The sequence below is a fragment of the Corvus hawaiiensis genome, chromosome 3 (assembly GCF_020740725.1).
Source record: "Corvus hawaiiensis isolate bCorHaw1 chromosome 3, bCorHaw1.pri.cur, whole genome shotgun sequence".
In the NCBI taxonomy this organism is placed as follows: Eukaryota; Metazoa; Chordata; class Aves; order Passeriformes; family Corvidae; genus Corvus; species Corvus hawaiiensis.
In genome coordinates, this window is record NC_063215.1 from 104,245,341 (window position 1) to 104,266,884 (window position 21,544).

The 21,544-nt window shown below is 45.9% G+C and overlaps 2 protein-coding genes across 2 annotated transcripts in view; one reads left to right on the forward strand and one right to left on the reverse strand.

The window, feature by feature from the left end:
- Nucleotides 1-3,935: 3,935 nt before the first annotated feature.
- On the forward strand, nucleotides 3,936-7,511 carry LOC125323600 (carbohydrate sulfotransferase 9-like). The gene is made up of 2 exons (XM_048298723.1): nucleotides 3,936-4,073; nucleotides 5,496-7,511. Exons 1-2 carry the CDS (start codon nucleotides 3,977-3,979, stop codon nucleotides 6,293-6,295), a joined length of 897 nt encoding a protein of 298 aa, XP_048154680.1. The 5' UTR covers nucleotides 3,936-3,976; the 3' UTR covers nucleotides 6,296-7,511.
- Nucleotides 7,504-21,544, reverse strand: part of XDH (xanthine dehydrogenase) — a 51,046-nt gene continuing 37,005 nt past the window's right edge. The window contains exons 26-37 of the mRNA XM_048298722.1: nucleotides 20,638-20,829; nucleotides 20,015-20,160; nucleotides 19,339-19,420; nucleotides 18,680-18,775; nucleotides 17,847-17,975; nucleotides 16,762-16,836; nucleotides 15,860-15,912; nucleotides 14,641-14,755; nucleotides 13,909-13,974; nucleotides 12,139-12,327; nucleotides 11,532-11,699; nucleotides 7,504-10,784 (exon numbers count right to left, since the gene is read on the reverse strand). Coding sequence (XP_048154679.1) covers nucleotides 10,734-10,784; nucleotides 11,532-11,699; nucleotides 12,139-12,327; nucleotides 13,909-13,974; nucleotides 14,641-14,755; nucleotides 15,860-15,912; nucleotides 16,762-16,836; nucleotides 17,847-17,975; nucleotides 18,680-18,775; nucleotides 19,339-19,420; nucleotides 20,015-20,160; nucleotides 20,638-20,829 — 1,362 coding nt within the window. The 3' untranslated portion in view covers nucleotides 7,504-10,733. The remainder of the gene's footprint in view (nucleotides 10,785-11,531; nucleotides 11,700-12,138; nucleotides 12,328-13,908; nucleotides 13,975-14,640; nucleotides 14,756-15,859; nucleotides 15,913-16,761; nucleotides 16,837-17,846; nucleotides 17,976-18,679; nucleotides 18,776-19,338; nucleotides 19,421-20,014; nucleotides 20,161-20,637; nucleotides 20,830-21,544) is intronic.

A 21,544-nucleotide genomic window follows, 5' to 3' on the forward strand; every position in this document is an offset into this window, starting at 1 on the left:
ATGGCTGTTGGTCCCATGGCAGATGATAGGATGGAGGTGATGGCCACCTTGATGATGATGAGCATCCTTCCCCTGCACACATGGATCCAGACACGTGCTATTTTTCCATGGGATTCCCATCTGCAACTGCAGAGAGATAATGGCTGTAATCCCCTTATTTTTTTTAAAGTTGAGTCTCATTCAGTCCTTTGGCTCCCCCTTCCAGGAAAATGCCCTTATCCTTAATAAAGCAGGGAGAGAGAGGTCCTCTGGATGGGTACATGGCAGAGGCTGCACTGCTGCCTCGTCCTCTCTTCACCACCGTTATGTGCTCTGGTTGATGTGGGCCTGGCTGAGATAATGCAAAGTTTAACAGCTTATGGAGTAATTAAGCAAAGCCTCTCAATATAGCATCACTAATTAGACAAATCCTCCCTAAACTACCAGTAGTTCACCCTGTAAAATCCTCATGTAATAGCCTTAGAAAACAATGACACTCAGCGCTGGCATTCGGCCACACAGCTCGATGCCAATTCCAAAAGCACTTTGGATGTTCATGAGTCTTTTTAAAAAAAAAAAACAACAAACCAAATCTAAAATGTACATTTCCCCCAATGACTCTGCTCTGGGGCGTATTAAAAGCAGCACCTTGACTCAGCCTGCCACATAAACATCCTGCTGCCCCCGGACAGCCCAATACTGTCTTCCTCCCAGGATGAGGAGCTGAATAAGAAGTGACAATCACAGCTCCTGCCCGCAGGAAAACAGGAAGCACCAGAGTTGTACAAGCACTCCAAACATTGTCCTACCTGCTCCACTCCTTGGGTGCAATGGGAACTTGCTTTTCTTTCCTTTCCTATCAGCATTGCATAACTATTTCTGGTCCAGTGCTGCTCAGTCCCAGGATACTGCTGCGTGGGGCGGTCCCTGTGGCCTCTGGCTTCTCCCTGCCTGCCCAAAGCCAGCCTGGCGCTCCCTGTCCAATGCCCAAGGACAAATGTCCACCTTCCTAACCCACTGCTAACACTGGCAGCGCTGAATGCAAGCGCTGGAGGAGATGGAGATGGACTCAGGGTGCTGGGCAGATTGGCTCACCCACATCTGGCAGGAGCTAGAGTGAAGAAAATCCCAAATCCCACCAGAAAGCAGCTGAGTTGGCCAAATTTGGAAATGATCATGAGACTGAAGGAGCTGATGCTTACACACAGGCTCCAGCTCATGCACTAAAGTGCTAAACCTTGTCCCTGAGAGTAAGGTAGCCTTGTGGGTGGGTGATGGGGTGTGTGCCGCACCCTCAAAGCAAGCCGGGCAGCCAAGGTTCTCCACAGGCACACGGAGAGGAGCTCTGGGAATCCAGCGATGCGATGGAGAAGAGGCCACAAAAACCCGCTCACACCCTTGACTTTTTGGGTTGATTTCAAGGAATCCTTCCCCACTCAGTGCAATGCATCCCCCGCAAGCAGCCTGGCAGCCCTGCTCTCAGAACCATCCTTCCCAAAGACCAGAGACTTTTCACATTAAATGATGCTCTGGGAGCAGGGAAGCTTGCTCCTCCTCCAACTGCTCCCATGTTTCTGCGAGAGATGGGCCCAAACTGGCTTGTGAGACACAGATGTCATATGCAAGTTTCCAAACAAGAAGAGGGATAAGAAAGTTTCCTCTCCGCTTTTCCTTTCCTCACAATGTAAAAACATCCCTCACCAAATGAGGCAGTGTTTGCCATCACTTTGCAAAGTTCACATTCCCACAAGGCAGGCACGAGGAGGAACAAGGGGGGGAACCATCACATCAGTGCCTGCAGGTCATGGTCACACAAGACAATACTTTGCAAAATTTGGAAGTGGGAGGAATGTGGGAAGGCTGAAGAGGAGGATGTTTATTAACATATAAGAATACCTCCAAAGGGTTTGTGTCCTGTGAGGAGAAAAAGGGAGGCCAAGGCAATGTTGTTCAAGATATTGGTGGGTGAAAATCTGGAAATCCTTATTCAGGCAATCCTACTGCTGGTGTAAAAAAAAAAGGGCTTTTTCTCATATTCATGGTAGGGAGGGTTTTCCTAAATTACGGGAAGCTTCATATGAATTGCCCAACTAATTCCCTTGTGCAACTGCATTAAGCAGTAGGATGTGAATGCATTTCCACGCCTGACTCAGCCTCTGTGCCCAAAAAGGCTGCTGTCTCCTTACAAGTGTATAGCAGGAAGCCTTCCAGTCCAAGAACTGCAGTCTCAGCCTTGCTGGCTGTTGCTAAGCGGTGAATGGAAGGCAAACAGGGGAAACCCAGCAGTGAGTTTCAGTGTCTACAGATACTTGAGAAAACTTCTCAGCACCAAAAAAAATTAAACGGAAATCCCAGGGGGCAAGAAAAAAATTAATTTAAAAATCACCATTTAAATGGCAGATACAAGTTAGAAGAGAGAGAGGTGAAACCCTGATGTAACTTGGTTAGTTCTGTTTCCTTGCAATGCAAAGCTAATGGGGCTTTCTGCTATTTCTTTCTGCCCTTCAGACAGAGAATGTCACTTTGCTTTCACTTTATGACTGTAAATAAAAATCAGCTGCATTTCTCCCTACCCACTGCAGTTGCACTTCGGCTCACTGGGGTTGTGGTTGGGACAGTCCCTGCTGAACTGAATTTCAGTGCAGGAAGGCACATGCTGCTGCTGCTGCCTCCTACACCAAGAGCACTTGCAGAACTCCTTCTGCCCTTCTATTTGTTAATCTCACCGCAGTCTCTTGATCAAAAGGACCTCCTTGCACTGGAGCTGGCTCTGCTGGCAGCTGGGCGGGCTTTGGCTGCAGCTCCGGTGTGTGGCCAGGCCGCAGGTGAGGCTGCCCAAGAGCAGCTCTGGGAGCTGGGGAGGAGAAGCACTGCTGAGTACCAGTTTGGTCACCCTAACACCTGTCGGGCTGGGAGGAGCAAGATCAGCACTGCAGCTGAAAGGAAAACGAGAGTCTTCTGCTGGGAAGGGAAGCAAAGTGCGGCCATTCACTCCTGCCCCGGCATATCCTCAGCTCCTGGCTGTACCGGGCTTCTCCCAGGTTTGGGGGGCAGGTTGCAGGGACACATGCAGCGGGGTCTAGCCACAAGACCTGGAGGAAACATCTCCTCCTCGCTGTAGAAAGGCTTTAAAAGGCACAAATGAGGCCACGGCAGCTGCGAAGTTCATCCCCTAAGCCGCAGTGGGGAAGGGCTGACAGCGCCCACATCCCTCGCCTCCACCAGCGGTGGGCAGGGCTTCCTCGGGCACAGAGCACCCTCTGCTGGGAAAGCCACGGTTGTCCAGAGAACAGCAAATCCACCCGTGGCACAGCCCTCAAGAACTCCTGGGAGGTGGGTTTCCGTCACACGGGGTGGCTCCTTGGGGAAGGGGAGGAGCAGCACATCTGCCTGCCTGCATGGGAGCACACCCCGTTTTTTTGGGCTTCTGCGCTGCCTGGTGCCTCTGCAGCAGTTGCAGATTTTAAAGAGCAAAAGGACCCAAGCCGCAGTTCCGTGCTTCCAGTGGACCTGCCACATGACACTGGCTGTGCCCTGTCACCGTGTCACCTCCCCTGCCACAGTTTCTAGCCTAAAAGACCTCCCAGCACCACAGAGGCAGGACCCATGGCCCAGCACTTGCTTGTTCAGCCTCACTGAGTGCCAAAAACAGGGAGTATCAGGGGACCAGGGACATCTTTCCCCACGTGGCTCTGCAGGACCCTGCAGAGGAGCAGGGACGCAGGACTTGTTCCTCATAGGGAGCACTGTCACCCGACATGGCACAGACACTGAATAAAAAGGCAGATTCTGCCTCAAAATCTCACACTGTAAGCGCAGGCAGGAGGCACCCACTGTGCCTCAGGCCATTTCCCTGCCCCCAGCCGAGCTGCTGCCCAAACAGTACTTTAACCCAGCTCTGGCTGAGTGTGTTTAAGTAAACACAGGAGGTTCCCCAACACCCTTCCTTCGGGTCCCAAGTTGCTCACCAGCACTCGGCACCCAGCACACCCCAGAAATGCGCTTCCTTCCCCGCCTCGGCCTCTTGGCTGCCCTGGCCATCACCGCCTTCCTGAGCTGGAGGCTGCTTCAGACCCCAGCCCACAGCCAAGGAGGTAAGGCCTGGCCACCACGGGGATTCTGTGCCGCGGGGGAAGTGACCTGGAGCTTCTTCCAGAGGGTCTTGGTGGGCAAATGCCTACAGGACAGAAAACACCCTTTGCACAGTGTTGGTGGAGAAAGCCCTTGCTGTGGGGCCCTGCAGCTGTATGTCCTTAGTGGGGTCATTGATCTCAGGTGTGGTGGGGAAAACAGGTGTCAGGCTGCTGGAGGTGATTCCCAAATCTTTGCTAGGACAGTGAAATGCTGTTGGGAAGGTGGGAGGGAGCAGGGGCAGGGGGGTTGATGATTATTGCATTTCTTGCCTTAAAAATGCATCCCTCCGCTCCAGTTCCCATCGTTCCAGGGCAAAGTCATCACTAGATTTTGCAGACATTGTCGTTCTGGGGCTGGGTGAGTTAAAGAACCGCTCAGGATCGCTTCAGGCACCACTGTGTTTCTTCCTGTGTTCCTGATGTCCTTTGCCTAATTTTAACTGTGCTTCTCTGCCCTGTACAAGAACCTCCCCAAATATTTAACTTCCTGTGGACCCAGAACAAATCATCAAACTGTCTCCCGAAGGCTGCCAAATGTCTGCACTGAGCAGATGAGGCAGATGTGCTGCTGCTAAAGAAAATAAACTAACAAGGCAGGCATTAATCTTCCACATTCAAACCTACTATGGCCTTTTCACATCAAAAATAAGAAGACAGAAAAAAGCAAAGCTGAAATTTGAGAAACTAGTCAGACTCTCATAGAGTCTTTGCATTTGCTTTTGCCTTTGATATTTGCTTTTTTGTCATCTCACTTCTATTTGCTTTTTGCTTTTTATTTGCTTTTGCCTTTTTATCTACAAGAGAAAAAATTTACATATGGGGGTGATGCAAGAAGTGATGTCATTTGGATCCCTAAGTCACCCTGAGCCAACAAGAATAATCCTTTACTTTCAGATGTATTTGATAGCTGATATCAATCCACTAACAGATGCAAAAGGGTTTGCAGGATAGCGTGTATTTGTAGCTACAAACTTAATTTATTACTGCCTGGTCTCAAAATATTTTTTACTCTTTGGTAAACTCACCTCTGAGATGTTCAGTTGCAAGCAAGGAGTTAAAAGCAAAAATTAGGATTTAGTGGGGAACAGGGCCTGTGGAATAAATCTGTGGTTGAGATCAGTCCTCAGACATGGTGATTTGGGGAAAGGGGGTCTGAGTGTCCATAATGTCATGTGTTCATGGGGACAGAAACCCATTTCCCAGCAAAGCCAAACTCTTTGCCAGACAGGGGTGGTCTCCCCTCTCCTACCCATATTTGTCCACATTATATCCTTTCCACACTGGAATAACTGGAGAAGAGCCTGCTACGATACCCTGTGCTGAAGGTCCTACTTAGGGCACTGTGTTCTTTCTTCACCCCCACCTCCAAATGGTGTTTCCCAGGTGACTTGGCCCCCAAGGCAAAGAAGGGCTTCACTTTGCCACTGGACACCTTCCTTCACGTCCAGCAGATCAGGAAGAGGAGACTGAGAACTTTCTGCAGCCGAACAGGCAAAGTCACCACGCTGCTGAGCAGCCAGGTCAAGAGAGCCTCCCTGCTCCCAAGTCTGAGGGTGAACACCAAGCTGGACCTCCTGTACTGCCAAGTGCCATCAACAGGGGTGGAGGAATGGCAGCAGCTTCTGCAGAAACTAGAGGAGGCCAATGTGACACTGCCAGCGCCAGTCCCCTACCGCCGGCTACATGCTAAGGAGACACAGCTGAGCAAGTTCAAGCAGACGGAGATAAAGGCCATGCTGGGGTCTTACACCAAAGTGCTCTTTATCAGGGACCCTTTCCACAGGCTGATCGCCACATTCCTGCGAGGCATGGGCAGCAGCCCATCCTTCAGCAGCTTCATCCAGGAAGTCCTAGACAGTGAAATGCACAGTGGCAGCATGGCTTGGAAACCACTGGTCAGCCTGTGCCAGCCCTGCCTCATCCAGTATGACTACGTGGTGATGTTTGGCTTCCTCAGGCAGGAACTGGACCACCTGCTGCAGCGGGCTGGACTGCCTGCAGGCAGCCTCCTCCCCGAGCTCACTGACAGCCAAGTGCAGCGGACCTACAGGTGGTTGTCAGAGCAGCTGTTCAGCGAGCTGTCTGCCCAGCAGAAGAAGCAGCTGTCTCATTTCTACCGTGGGGACCTTGCTGCTTTCCTGTTTCCTAGCAGTTTCCTGTCAGAGCACCCCATCACCGCATAGACCTGGGAGAAATAGCCTGCATGGAGGAACTGCTTCAGGGAGCACTAATCCAAAAGCAAGTGCTTCAAGATACTGACAGGCCTTTGCTTCCCAGCTGCTTGCAGTGAGGTTTTCCATGTCACAGCCCAAAAGACTCATCAGAGAGCCAAGACAGACCACTGCCGGGGACGGGGGATCAAGATGGTTGAATCGTATTTAAACATAAGAAGACATATTGTGTTTAAACATATCCTGGTCAGAGCAGGCACTAGGGAAACTTGTGGCACTGGGACTTGGAAAACTGCATGAACTGAATTGTGATGGGTTAAACTGAGCAGTTTGGGGTGGGGTGGAGTGGACCTGCTGCAAACCACAGCAGCATCACCTGTGCTGTGCCCACACTGACATTTCCTATTCTGGGCTCCATGTTGATCCAAGAGGTTTGGCAATGGCTTCTTCATGACAAGTCTCCTGACACAGGTACAAGGAGCACTCCCAAAGGAGCATATCACCTGGAGGCTGAGATCTGACACAGGGTGGCACACCCTCCTGGGGAACCACTGGCAGTGTTCCCAGTCTTTTCATGCTCAGGGAAGGTCAGGCCTGGCCCATTGCTTGGTCTTATCTGTTCTGTGTGAATTGTTCCTGTTTTACAGCCTCATCTCCCACGTGTTTGGGCTCAAGTGGGCCCTGGCAATGGGATCCGATGCTTGCTCCATTCACAGGTTTAGAGTTTGCCTCCCCTCCCTCCAGGGCTGACTCCAATGGGCCAAGGCCAGCTTTCAGCTCAGTGCACTAGCCCTGAGACAAGGAAGTGTCAGTGTGGACCAGGTACCACCCACAGCATCAGACAGACTGCCTTCCACCTTGTATTGGCAACTGCTGGGCCCTGTGGAGGCAGCTAGAAGCATCAGAATGCACCACTGTGCTGCAATGGAAAACAGGATGTGGCTACTACAAGCTCCTGCTGGCAGAGAAGCGTGAGGACTGACTCTGCTTTCTTTTGGACTTGGCTGCCAGCGTGGCCAGACACAGGCCCAGTCTCTCCAGCTGGCTCGCTGTTTCATCCAGCTGGGCAGCCCAGAGCAACCACCCGCCCTCTCCCAGCTTTGGTCACTGAGCTGATCTGACTCACAGCCCCTGGGAAGGGTCCATCTTCATCAAACAAACACAAGGATGAGCTGAATTTGTCTAGATTTCAAATCCTGACAGACTCTTACCATAGCATACTTGTTTCCAGAGTATTTAGCAGCTTTATTTTGCAATGTTGTGACATTCACAGAGAATTCCACATACATTCATGATTCCAGTTTGACAATGCTCATTAAAGAATGATGGTGAAAACTGTTGAGTTAGAACTGACCTAAAACAATTACCAGAACCTTGGCCTCCCTCTCTCACAGAGGGCCATGCAACTAATGGCATTAAGACATCCGATCAGCTGGGCTCCTTTCACACTCCCACAAACCCTCCAGCTGCAGTAATTACTATTTAAGTGCCGTTATTGTGTGCAGTACTTTACAGTCTAGCAAGATGGCATAGTTCCTCTTCTGAGGATAGACTTCTGGAAGTAGAAAAGCAGCAAATTTCCAATTATATGTCATTAAAGTAGAGTTTTGCATCCATGCTCTATTTCACTGGAAAGTACTAGAAAAGGAACATTTTTCTCTTCATGAGTAGCTTTCCCTCCAGTGATGGAGAGCTGAGACCCCACACAGCAAGATGTGTGTGAGGAGATGGGACACAGCACCTGACAGGGGACAGTGCTGTGCACTCAGGGCAGGAGAGCTGCTCCCCCACAGCTTTGTAGTGCAGAGCACACCTCAAGTCAGCAATCTTGTCTTCCAGCCAGCCTCCCCAGCAGGTCCCAGTCCTTTCCTAAGGTGCCTGCCATTTAGTTCCACGGGAAAGCAATGTATGAAATGTTCAGACATTGAGAGGTGACACGAAAACTTCAGCTTCGTCTTCCTTAGAGTCCCACAGCATAGGCAGATATTACAATGATCTTTCTGCAAATTCCTATTAGCCTCCAAGCTTCCCTTTTCCCTACACCCTCAAAACCAGTGTTTTGCAACCCTGGTTTTATACCATTGCCCTCCCCATGGGTTTGATATAATTAACATCCAATTCCAGTGCACCCCAAAAGGAAGGTGTTCCCTCCCTCCATCAGCTGAGCAAGGGAATCAAGAGGGCCCCAAGCTGGGCTGGGCATGAGGGCCAGGGCTGGTGCCTGGAAGAGAGTGGCTCATTGGTGCTGCAGCAAAACTGGCCCTACAGGTCTGCTCTGAACAGCCTGCTCTGACCACGGCATGTACACAAAACTTGGCAAATACACTTCCAATTAACTCACAAAGCAAATAGCAAAACAGAGACTTGATACATCTAATTTAAAAAAATTTCACCTGACCAGGCAGTCACTGTGACTGTGTGAGATACTCACAAACCCATCATGAAATGATGAAAATTCCAGAACCAGGGGGAGAAAGAGCACCTACTCATCCTGCTGGTGACATCCCACCATGTCCCAGGACTCTCACAGGCAGCAGGCCTATCGTGAACAGTTGCCACTTTCCCGTGGAACAACACTGGGAGCTCCTTGATATCCCACTCTGTCTGTGTTTCCCCATGCTCTGCATTAACACACATTACCTTTGTATTTCTCACCCTGATCTGAGTGAGCATGTCCAGCAATCTCACGAGGTGGAATTCACAGAAACAGAGCTGATACCAATCTACCTTACAGACTTTGTGTTTTGCATCCCTCCCTGGTCACCCATGAATGTGGATACACGGGCTCCAAAAGCTGTTCTTTCACATAAATTATCACGTTTTCTTCTCTGAGAGGTTTTTTACATATTACCAACTTTCAGGAGAAAACAAAAACGTGTTCTTGCCCAGTACCTCAGAGCTTAAGAAACACCAATATCGTATTTCAATTAGTAAAACAATTACATAGCAAGCTCAACAGGCACAAAATACTTCCTGCAACTCACATACACAAATTCCCTTCTTCTAGATGGTAGATCCATAACATTTAAGTTGAGAAATAAACCTACACCTTTCCAAGCAGTATACCCTGGAGTGCTTAAAAAAATTTCACACTGAAGCAGGAGGCCAACTTTTAGAAGTTTGTATGTGAGCAAAATTTTATATAAGGACTTACATCCTCTTGCACCGTATTTTTTGATGGCCCTGGGAGTGCAAAGAGAAAAAGGACATTTTAATAAAGCTGTGGGCCAGAGAAACAGATAAAAGTTTGCAAATGATAAGCAGGCACAGTACATGGCTGACACCATCTAGAGATAACATGGTGCACCAGTGTTGAATCTGACAGTGACAAAACCTGTCAGGAGGGATGCCCAGCACTAAATGCAACATGAAAAATATACTCAATCCAAGTGACACCAGGTCATCACACAGCACATTTTTTAGACAAGCAGTCCCTGTGGCAAAATGTACCCATTCTCTTACATTCAGCAAAACTAAGAGTTCTCTTGGAAAGAAGGCAAGCCATGACAGCAAGGGATTGATCCTAGAGGGCACCCAGAGCCAGCTAATCCCCAGCTGTGTCCAACCTCCTCGTACCCCTTGCTAAGGCTGGTATAAATTGCCTTGGGAACATCGATGAGCGAATTTCTCTGTTACTCCAAGGTCTCTGATGTCCTTTCTTATTTAAAGGATGGGGAAAGATGCAAAGGTGTGGGATGGGAAAAGAGTGGGTCAAACAAAGCAGCATCTTGCTGGAAGTCCTCTTGGTATATTTAGTTTTTATCTTTAATCAGAGAAGACAAGGTAGCACTTGAACTAAGATCTCGTTAAAGCCCAGGTGCGGACAAAGCAACCGTCATTGAACTTGGCGTAAATCAGTTATTGGTCACATTTTAGCCTTTTCCTCTGGAACACTTTTGTTACACAGGTAAGACCATCTTCATTAGCCAACATCAAAAGTCCTGCTCATCTCCCTCTAGGATGTACCTGGCATTGTGTGCAGAGGGGACACGGCAGGGTCCAGCCCTCAGCACCTCTTACACCTTCCCCATCTTAGCTAGAGGGCTCTGTGTCTGGGCTCAACACATTTAAGTCCTTTTTGGCATAGCATCACAAGGTGATACATCTTTTCCCTTTAGCAGGAAAAAGAAGAAACAACCACCTTGCTATTTCACATTGGCTGTTAAGAAGCGTCCTTGCAGCAATTTTATAGGAAACCTATAAGATTTTTCAATTACACCTGGATAACATCACCTTCCACTTAATTTGAATTTACATCACAGCTATAATCTGGCAGCAATTCCCTCTCGCAGAGAAAACAATGATTGGACAATTAAATGTGAAAGCTCCATGAACCAGTGGGTGAGCCACATGAACACAGATATTTTTTTTCTCCATCATAGTCCTGCTGCCTTGTGGTTCCTCTGGTGTAAGCTCAGTTTCAGCAGAGTTTGCTCCTCAAACTTTCCTCTTACACACGCACACACCATGGCTTAAAGGTCCCTGGCTCAGCAGAAGGGCACTGTAAAGAGAAAAAAATAATTGAATTAGCAACAAATGAGGGTCCTGTCCAGGGTTCAGCATGTCCCACCGTGCTGCTTTTGAGGTGGGGGACTTTGTACATGTGATGATAGGAGCTCCTATCCCAGTTTTTCCAAACACAGAGATGTTTGTCTCATGGCACTTCTGATAGAGACCTGATGGTCAACTCTTACAGAGCCCTGTGACAACACTATGATAGAGGAGGAGCCCATGAGGAGCCAATGACAGGGATAACTCCTGCACTCCTTCAGTACAAGTCCACAGCCTCTAAGGAGACTTCTGTGGCCATAACATTGAGAAGAAAGGAGTATTTGAAGGACTGCCTTTCTCTCCCTCCCTTTCTGAGGGACACCACTAAATCACAGCATGGCCCTCACCATATGTGATGATTCTTTGAGAGATGATAGTCAGGAGCATCAGGACAAGCAGTCAGTGCCTTTGTTCCACAGACAACACTTGGAGAATGGAATGGACTGAATTTCAAAGGTACTGCACAGCAGCCCTTCCTGCAGTGGGAGCCTTAGCAGTACTGGGCTGCGGATTTGGCTCTCAGCTGGTGGCAGGTTAAATGAAGGGTAACACCCACAAAACAAAACCCATCTAGTGAAGCAGGGACACAGCCTCCCCATCCTGCCCTAATCCCAGCCCCGGGCCCCTGTGACTTCCAGGCACACTCCCTGTGGGACAGGCTGGCCAGGGAGCAGACTGTGAGACCAGGGGCTGTTACCATTTTGGTGAAGATGTCCACGCAAGCATTGCGGATCCTCTCTGGGGTGGCAGGGCTGTCCAGCCTGAATGCCTCCGTCAGACCAGAGTCCTTCCTTGCTGAGTAGATGGCATCTTTAATGGCATAAAACACTGAGGCAGACAGGAACAGAGGTGGCTCTCCCACAGCCTAGACAGAGCACAAGCAAGAGTGAGGCTTTGCCTTCCAGATGGGAACCTCAGTCTACCAGATGTGCTCAGTGAGGAAACATGAAGCTAAAACAGCTTCCAGTGTGCCAGGTGGGAACAGTGAGGAAAGACTGAGCTAAAACAACCCTCAGTCCAATTAAAGAAGAAACAGGAAGAAAACACAAGCTTTCTGACACAGCAAAGCCACTTCATTTCTGTCTAATGGACAATCACAGTAGCAATGTGCAGGTTATTTCAGTTCTTCCTAACTAGAAAGGACAGTACACACATTTCTGATAAGAAACAGAAAAACATCCTGCCCTCAGAGTAACCACAGCATAATGAGATGAACTGTTTAGACACACAGAATCATTACTTCATCCCACTCAGCTTCGCAGTGTTATGGGACAGTAAGAGGCAAACAGATGTCACAGGCGTACCTTGGATGAGTAAACTGCCTTGCTATTGGGGCAGTCCCGGAGAAGAGACACATAGAATTCTGTTGGGATGTCTCCAAATGCCGGGATTTTGTACATGCCAGGCCCTCGAGTGTACAAGTTCCCTTCAGGAGAGTAGCGCAGCTCCTCCATGGTGAAGAGCCCAATGCCCTGGACAAATGCTCCTTCTATCTACAAACACATCCAAACAAGGTTACATTCCCTTTGTCGTTGTTCTTCTTCCCTGCACAAGGACAAACAGTTATGACATCCACCAGGGTTTTCAACCCTCCCCACCTGAGTCAGATCCTGCTTTTTATCTCTAAGTCCTTGTCCCTTCTGCTGGGTACAATCTTTGCACAATCCCTGTGTTCCCACATAAATGTGGCTGCATTTCCCTGGGAGGTGAAGCAATTTACAAATACACGCAAACAGATTTTCTGTAAACACAGGACAGGAATTTTCTGATGAAGCAACAGAAAAAAAATAAAAATCAGTTATAAAATACTGATTTCTTCCCAGGCAGGTGAACACTGAATGAGTTGAACCTGATAATTCAAAGGACAAGTAGACTAAAAGGACTAAAGATGAAACATCTGAAGACAAACTATTTCATGCTTTCTATTTCAGTATAAACTATTTCTGAAGTGCTGCTAAGTATTATCAGGTCACCAGCACAGACACCTGCAAAAACACTCCCATATCAATTTAAGTACTAAAAAACTTCTTCACGTATTTTTTCTACTGTGAATTTTAGGAGAAAAAAACATTATGAGAGCAGGATGTGCTTGAACAGCCCTGCACAAAGCAGCTCTGCTCTCTGTGCCCACTGAGATATTTGACAGCCAGAGCAGTCTAAAGATTTGGCACAAGCATTCATTGACCCATCTCTGTGTACTAGTGTTCCTGCACTCAGGCCACATCCTTTCTCTTTTATGCCCCCAGATCCTCTGCAGCAATTCATGGAAGGACACAGGAATTTAAGACCACTTTGACAGGCTCCATTTAGCCCATCTCTCAACTCCCAAACCTAAAGTGACAAGCTGCAAAGACAGAAAATCTCTTTCTCCCCTTGGACACTACCAAAAAAAAAATCTCTTTCAGAAAAACTGTCACTTTCAAGGAGCTTTCATTTTAGCTGTAGCAGAGCTCTGCAACTCATGCTCTCCTGTCATCCCAAATCCTGCAGCAGTTTCATTAGAGTTACACCGTATCAACATCTAGAGTTAGCCAGGGAGCTAAGATGGCTAGATAAGCATATGTCTAACAATTCATCTCTTGGTCTGTCAAACAACCCTGTGTTTTTTACCTTTATCTGCTAAGAGATATTGTGATTACTACTGCACAAAATTTTGAAGTAATCTTGTGCCTGCCCAAGGACTTCACAAGATAAGTACCTGGTCCAACTTCCTGTTGAGGACTTTACACAGCAGCAGCTGGAGGACAGTCCGCCACACTCCTTAGTCACAGGAGAATTTTCACTAAATTAAATAAACTTAATATTGACAGATAGAAGTATAAATATCAGGTGTGGGATTTAGCCTGAAAGACATCACTGGAGTGGTAACTGGACAATATCCTGTAGTCTTAATATCCAAGCCAAAAAACCCCAAACCCTAACAGAATATAACAGAATTCCCCTATGTAATTCTGCGCCAAGTTTAAAAGGTGGTGTTTGCAAAGGCGCAGCCTGGAGAGGGATAATAAATAGAAAAACCAGAGAGCAGTGTGATTGCTTTAACATGATGGAAATAGCAACACTTTTTCACTTACCTGTCCTATATCTATGGCTGGGTTCAGACTGGTACCAACATCCATAACAATGTCTGTGCGAATGTTCTAAAACACAGGAATAAAGGGTAAAGCAACACAGGTCACTGAAACTGATACACCGTGGTCTCATGTGAGGAGGAGTATCCAAACAGTATCCCATGCTTGGACAGTGTTCTATAATCTTATCTCAGATGAACTCCTCATACTGACTTTTAATCTGAGTTCACCCCAAAAGTAAATCAGAGGAACTCACTGCAGTTTTCCCTAGAGGTTCAATGGGCCCAGTTAATATTAATTCCAAGATGCTGGTCTGTACCTGAGCATAACCAGCTAGGTCGATTCTGATGATAATTTTTTCTTCTTTTTTTTTTTTTTTTTTTTTCTTTCCTTTCTTTCCAGAAGCCTTCAAGCCTTCAGTGTTATTTTAATGATTAACTCAATTCCAGGATGTTTCTGTACTTTTGTGCCAACACAATGCTGCTATCTCTTACTCAAGCAAATCCAGTAACTTTTGCAATCATTCATTAAGCCCCAAATCCCCACAGGGTTTATTGTTTTATTACGCTTTATGGATTGCTGCACCGTGGAACAGAGGAGTTAAGACGTTTGCTGAAGGTCACACCAGACCAATGACAGAGCCAGGAATGAGCTGACACCCAGTATTTGTTCTAACTCCCCATGGATGTTCCCTTCACCAAAACACAGAGAGCTGTTTCACTGTTGACCCCTCACCTTGTGGTCACCTGTCAGGCAATCTATCTCAACCTCAGAGCAAGCAACGCCATAACTGAAGTAGGAGAATGGTTTCCCTTCGTTCTTTTTGAAGTTGTAGCCAAGGTCAGGAATCCTTGATACAAAAAGAAACAAAACCACACATTTCATTACGTGAAAAAATCAAATACAACTACATTGCAACTTATCAAAATTCTCATTCACTTTTGTTTTATTCCTTCTGTCAAGCCCATGCAGAAAGGAAAACTGTAAACAACTATAAATAGAAATTTGCTAAATCTGCTCTGTATTCCAAAACTTGATTGAAACTATCAAACTGCTTTAGCGGTGTTTATCTTCCCATGAATCTCAGGGCTTGTGATGACTGTTATAAACTCATTCTCACCAACCTAGTAGCAAATCCATTGCTTTTAGAGTGCAGTTGAGCATTTCTTTAGGGCCATTAAATTTCAGAACATAGTCAAGCTGAAGCAAAATCTCTGTTAAGCTAAGAATTGATTTTAAGCACAGTTCATGGCAAACTTTGTATCTGGCTACTTATACTTTATCTGAAGGTTTATTAAAAAACTGACAAGTCACTTGGTTAAGAGAAAAAATACATTTCAGACATGCAAAAGAAATGAACTCATAGTGTATTTTAGTTCTAAATAGGTTCTTCTCAACACTGTGTTTATTTATTTATTTATGTCAACCCCTCTGCCTTAAAGAAGATGGATCTCTGCTTTCCTCCAGCAGTAAAGCTGATTATGAGAAGTGCCTCATTTCAGAGCTACACAGGGCCCAGCAAGAGTCTGAAGTGGGAGAACAAATCTGGAAACACTGGTATCTGCTCATGCCATAAGAGAGAGGATTTTCCTCAAGGACAACCCCTCTTATACTGCATGGTGGTTCTAGTGCAAAACTAGGTCACAAGGCTGACACAGAGCAGAGCCCCAGGCAAAGCTCTGATTTCATTTATGCCTCTTCAGACCAAGGTCAGCTGGAATGAAGTTAGATCTACTCCAGGTTTTCTTGTCCTCAGAGCTGTGCTCCAACAGGAATCGATTCTCACCAGCCAGGAGACTGTTAACCTCAGCTTACCACTTGTAGGTAGGAGAGGGAACGCAGCTTTAATTTAGAGCAGTGACAGGGGGCTGGGGGCTGTAAATCCTCCCAGAATTTCCCTGGATGCAATCCATGCAATCAAGTCAGTGCCTCTGCAGTGTGAATTTTCACTCACCTATAAAACCCCGTGGCTGACAGGCTGACACAGCTCTCGTAGGCGGTTTTAATCTGGCAAAGTGAACAAGAGTTCAAAAACAGTGATTGTACAACCAGACCCTTCAACATAACTGCACAAAAACATTTTCAGGAAGCCTCAAGTAGAAAATGTCCAGTGACAGACAGCTGTCACACTACCCAGCTCCAGCACTGCCAAACAGCATGATTGCAGCTACTCCCCCAAATAGCCCCGTCAGCAGCTACCAAGGGCAGAACTTGAACCATTGGCAGAGGATGAGACCTGCTTTTGTTTGTTCATCTCTCAGCTACAGGTTAGACTTTTAGCCTTAGAGACAAAGGTTAAATTGACAGGTCATCTTGACTTCAGTGAGGGAAATTCTATCCTGACTTCCAAACCAAAGTCAAAACTGATGTTGAAACTTGAAGAGTTTCAAGTCTGATGAAGAGCAGAGCTTGGATCTGAAGAGAGCCTTACAGCCCACCCATCTCTTCTCATTGTGGATACAGAGATATTGCAGGCAAGGAGCACTACAGGGGCTGAATGGCAGCTCAGCAAGAGTTGTCTATGCTACAGAATCCCTTCATTAAAAATCAGGTTTCCTTCTGTCCAAGACTGTAGCCTGACTAGAAAGATACATATAACCACTCAAGACTTTTGTTTGATGAAGTTTGTCCTAGGCAGGCCCCAAAATTTGGGGAAATCTCAGGATTACAGTAATAATGGATGTCTTGGGGATGCCCTCTTGCAAGCTTTAATTACTGGGAAATCCGTGCCAGGTGTTGTGTTTCACTGTCTGTGCTCAAACCTGTGCTAGCAAGATGCAGAAGGCCTGGAGGACACATCTGCACACATGGTTAAAACAATCTCTGACAATGTCCACTTGTCTCGTGACAGCTTACCCAGTCTTCCCAGGATCCTTTGGGATTAGCCTGTTTGATAGGCTCAAGTCTTTTTAAGATAGTCTGACAGGCGTTCTAGAAACAAAGAGAGAGAGAAGAAATATTTTAAGATTTGAATAGCCAGCTTATCGTATTAAGAGCCCTATAAGAGTTTCAAAGAACCTTCTATTTAAATCAGTGTTGCCTTTAGGACTTTGGCAAATCATAAAAAGAAACAAAGTTCACTAACAAATGTCCTGCTGCATAGGAAGAAATGTTTCCTGAAAAGGATTTTAAAGGAGATAGGCTGTGTTGATAGCAGAAAGAAATCCCAAATTCAGCACAGAACTTTCTGGACCATGACACAAAATATAAGAAGTCCACTCATTTATACATCAACTTTACCTGTACCAAGTCTGTACAGGACAGCTCAGCATAGCTTACAAGATGATCCTTTAACACTGGAAAAAAAAAAATTCTTCCCAAAATTCAACTTACTCAGATAAGCCATGCAGAAAATAAAAACAGCCTGATGATTTTACTTTACAGGTTACACTTCCCTTTCTCTTTTAAACTGAGAATGGCCAGTGCTAAGTTGTTCTTCTAGAATGGAAAAGCCACATACCCAGCAAATATATGTATTGGTAACTCCACCATGGCAGACAGCCACGACCATGCCATTGCTATAGCACAACATTTGCTCTGAGCTGATCAACACTTAGAGCTTGTGGAGCACAGCTCTCAAACCATTTGCTATTAACACATGCAGCAAAATACATTTGTTATAGATAAGGCTGCATTAATTACTTAGAAGCTGGCTATTTAAATGGATGCTTTGTTCTGCTCATTTCAAGCAATCCCAAATACTCTATTTTTAGAGCTACCAAAGGACTGAAGGAGAGTTTTGAATAACTCAAAAAAATAAAGTCATTCACAATCTAGTGCCACTGGTAGCTATAACAGGTAAAGAAGTTATGAGGCATCCTTAGACTGGAGCTGCCTTTTGATGGTTGTTTTCCTTAAGCAACAAATAAATACAGGACATCTTTTCATGCTCCGGAGCCCTCTCTTGTGACCCGCTCCTTTCAATAACTCAGCTTCCATACATGGACGGCCATTCCATTGATATCCGCGCTGACTGAAGCAGCTGTCGGGGAGGTATTGGGGACAGTGTTTGTGCTGGTCTCACTGATGTAAATTTTGGAGGTGGGGACTCCCAGGGACCTGCTAGCAACCTGTGGAGCAAAGATAAACAATTGGTAAGCAGCACTTTTTATCCATGAGCATTGCCAGTCATTGCTTGCACTGCCAGGACCCACAGTGAAACCTCTACCCTCTCCCACCATGAACTTCATTTTTCCTGCAGGCCGAGTTGTTTGTGGCTGAGAACTAGCCAGAACATTGTTACATTTGCATTTCACAGACTGAATGCCTGTGAGCACCTACATTTCTGCCACAATGACATTCACTGCACTATTGTGAGACTAAATTCTTGTCTCAACAATTAAAAGAATCAGAAGATCAGTAGCCCTATGAGATTTTCCTTTCATTTTCCTGCTCCCTTAAGCCTTTTTAACTACAAAGGCACTAGCATATGCAGATATCTATGTTTGCAATACCACTAATTTTCATATAAAATGGATGTAAACTGTACCTTTATAGGGCGAAATGAAATTGCCAGAGAAGATAAACTGTAAGCATAACCTGCATTATCAACATAATGAGATTTAAGATGATGAAGAATCTAATTCTAATTCTCAATTGTGATAATACTCTGGAAATCTCGCACTGCTGCTGAAACAACGAAGAGGAATTAGTCATGATTTTTTACCCTCTGCATGCACACAGAGGAAGTGTCAAGCTGCCTGAGGCAATACTGTAGGGAGAGTAATTCTCCTGAAAAGATGTCTTATGCAGTTAAGCCCAAACTCATTATTACCTGAATCATTTTGGTGTGAAGTCCTTGACCCATCTCAGTCCCCCCATGTGTAAGTAACACAGAGCCATCTGTATACACATGGACCAGAGCTCCAGCCTACAACAGGGAACATTAATCATCATAAATTAACTAGTGGAGTACTTAGCAGGCTACAGAGAGAATTCATTCAGAACCAGACTAAGGTTGTTCTTTGGTGCAACTAAAGCCACTTGTTTACACTTGAGGTGAGTTTGGTTTAGTCCCACCAACTCACTGGAAGTTCCAAAGGCATAACAAACCCCAGTCAGTATTTTCAGCTCAGAAAGCAGGTGAAGTAATCCAATCCTGCCCCTGTGAAACACAGATGCACTCTTCACCTGAAATTGCCAACACTGCTGACAGTCCATCAAATCAGCTCAAACACAGGAGCAGTGTTTCTACTATCAAGAAAGGCAGGGAAATTAACCTAACACAGTACCATGGAAATGTAGCTATGTTGTGGTGTCTTTTGGGCAGTATAAACTGGTAACTGTTGTGCTGCTCATTCTGGCTTAAAAAATGCTTGCTCTTAACTAATTTATTACTTCCAGAAGCTCCAGTTTGGTACAAATGGAGGAAGGCCTGGGGGAGGCAGCATAAATGCAGCTTCTCTAGCAAAAAGTCAAATGATATTTACCGACCTGGTTCAGAAATGGGACAGTGAAACTGATGCCAAATTTGGTAGGAATGATGCACATCCCTCTCTTCTTCCAGCGGTTCTGCCTGCAAGGAAAGAACGTTATTGGTATACCCAGGTGCCTTTTACCACAAAACAATACTGTGCTTCCCTCTGACTGCGTATCAAATAGAAATTAAATACCTAACTGTGATATAGACAGAGTTAATCACTAATTTGTATTAAGGAATGTCTTTCTTCATGGGTTCCAACAAGAAGAAATTCCAACTGAAGATGCTTTCCCCAAGCATTATAGAAGCAGTTGTCCATACTATTAACTGTTCAGTTGTATACACAAGCCAACTAAAAAAGATTATAAGGCAGGGCAAAGCCTAAACAAATTGCCTTGGTAGTCAGTCATGTGAAAATCCTAGCTGGACTTAAGAGACTCCCTCCTCTTTGCTACATTTCACTTACAAAATCATGCCATGCTAGGTCTGATTCCGGCCTTATTTATGCTACCAGCTCACTGATAGTTTTCCTCAGACAGTGAGCATGAAGGGATTTCAAAAAGAGAAATTTTTAGAAGTCACTCTGCAAATAATAAGGTCTGACTTCACAGCACTTGAGTTGCTAAGAGAACTTCAGAAGTTAGTAGGCAGCAGGCGCACCCAGTAACAAGACAGCTCCAGAGCACTCACTTGTTGAATTCTTCTATCAGTTTCTTCCTGGCATGATAGCTGGAGCTGGACAAACATTCATCCCAGCATCTTCGTAGAGTAAACCCCTCCAGCTTTTGGTTAAAATGAGTTGTGTCTCCTTCGTGATAGAGATTGAGCTTCCGCACCTTCCCAAAGAGACATAGAAAGGACAGGCCAAGTTTAATGCTTCGGGCAAGGAGGGATGAGATCTAAAGTGGGCTGGTTCCTAATTTACTTCTTTGCTCTTTCTACAGAGCAAAACAATTAACAAGCATATATCTGTTTATGGGAAAACAGGAACTAAGACATTAAGGCTGGGAGTTTTCAGAGATTGGGACTTAGAGCACATTGTCAGTAAGATTAAGGTACCTAGTGCCTTTGGACTTTTTTTTTTAATATCTATTCTTAAAGCAGATGTAATAAAATTGAGGCTACCAAGGAATTTAACTAAACAGAAGATAATCCATTCTGGACTTTATCTGTCACACAAGTTTGAGATCCTGCTAGGAGCTCAGCAAAAATGAAGCAGAAGTTCTTATGCTTAAAAATTTTGTATGGCTGATCCAGTTCTCAGAGCTTGTTCAAAGGCAGCACCAGCCTGGAAGGTGCCAGTGGGTCTGTACCTCCTCAGGTGGCAGGCCACACTTCTGAGCAAGATCGTTCATCCAGCACTCAGCAATCATCATTCCCTGGGGCCCTCCAAAGCCACGGAAGGCCGTGTTGGAAGGCAAGTTGGTCTTGCAAACAATGCCCACGCTGCTCACGTTGGGGATGTTGTAGGAGTTATCCAAGTGTAACAGGGCTCTGTCCATAATCTGGTGAAGAGAAGGAATGGAGGTGGACACATTTTACATGAACTGGATGTCAGACTTCTCACCAGTGCCAAAACCAGACTGGAAGCTCTGAAGCTAATTTACAACAATAAGCACTTTCTCTTGCACCCTGCAGGGCTGAAGTCAACACAGCTGGATGAGCACTGAAATGCAGCCAGAACTGCCTCCCACGTGCAGTGGAGTGTCAAGTGGTGTCCTCCTGAAGGACACGACAATAAGCACACTTCTCTGCTGACACTTACAGCTCTGGGACAGATTGAGCTTCAAAGTCCTTTTTTGGCCCTGGGTTTATGTTGAGTCAAACAGTTACTAAATGCCATTACCTGTCTGGAAGAAACAGTTTTCTTTTCATTATATTGAGTAATCTGTTACTAGAAAAGAAATCTTGCTGGTATCAAGTGACTCAGCACTGGGCTATGGCAGTAAGGGCAATGATATGAAATAAAGATTTTCAATAACTACATCTGAACTGCAAGATTTGAGATCTTTGTCCACATTGGGAGAGGGCCAAAGTTTCTTTCTGGCTTGTATTTCCAGATTTCCCTTCCAGCAGCAGCACAGAGAGGGTGTTACGCACAACCCAACTTTATTTCAACATGAAGCACTTGCCAGTCCCCTGATTCAAACACAGTCAAAAAGACAATTACATAGATGTCCTTTCAGCCAGGCTCTCAGCTTATGCAAAGACACTTGCCTG

What these genes read in the sequence shown, in the direction of transcription:
- LOC125323600 (XM_048298723.1), top strand. Translation starts at nt 3,977, where the DNA reads ATGCGCTTCCTTCCCCGCCTCGGCCTCTTGGCTGCCCTGGCCATCACC. An exon ending in CCCAGCCCACAGCCAAGGAG is followed by an intron (nt 4,074 to 5,495) that starts GTAAGGCCTGGC and finishes GGTGTTTCCCAG; the next exon opens with GTGACTTGGCCCCCAAGGCA.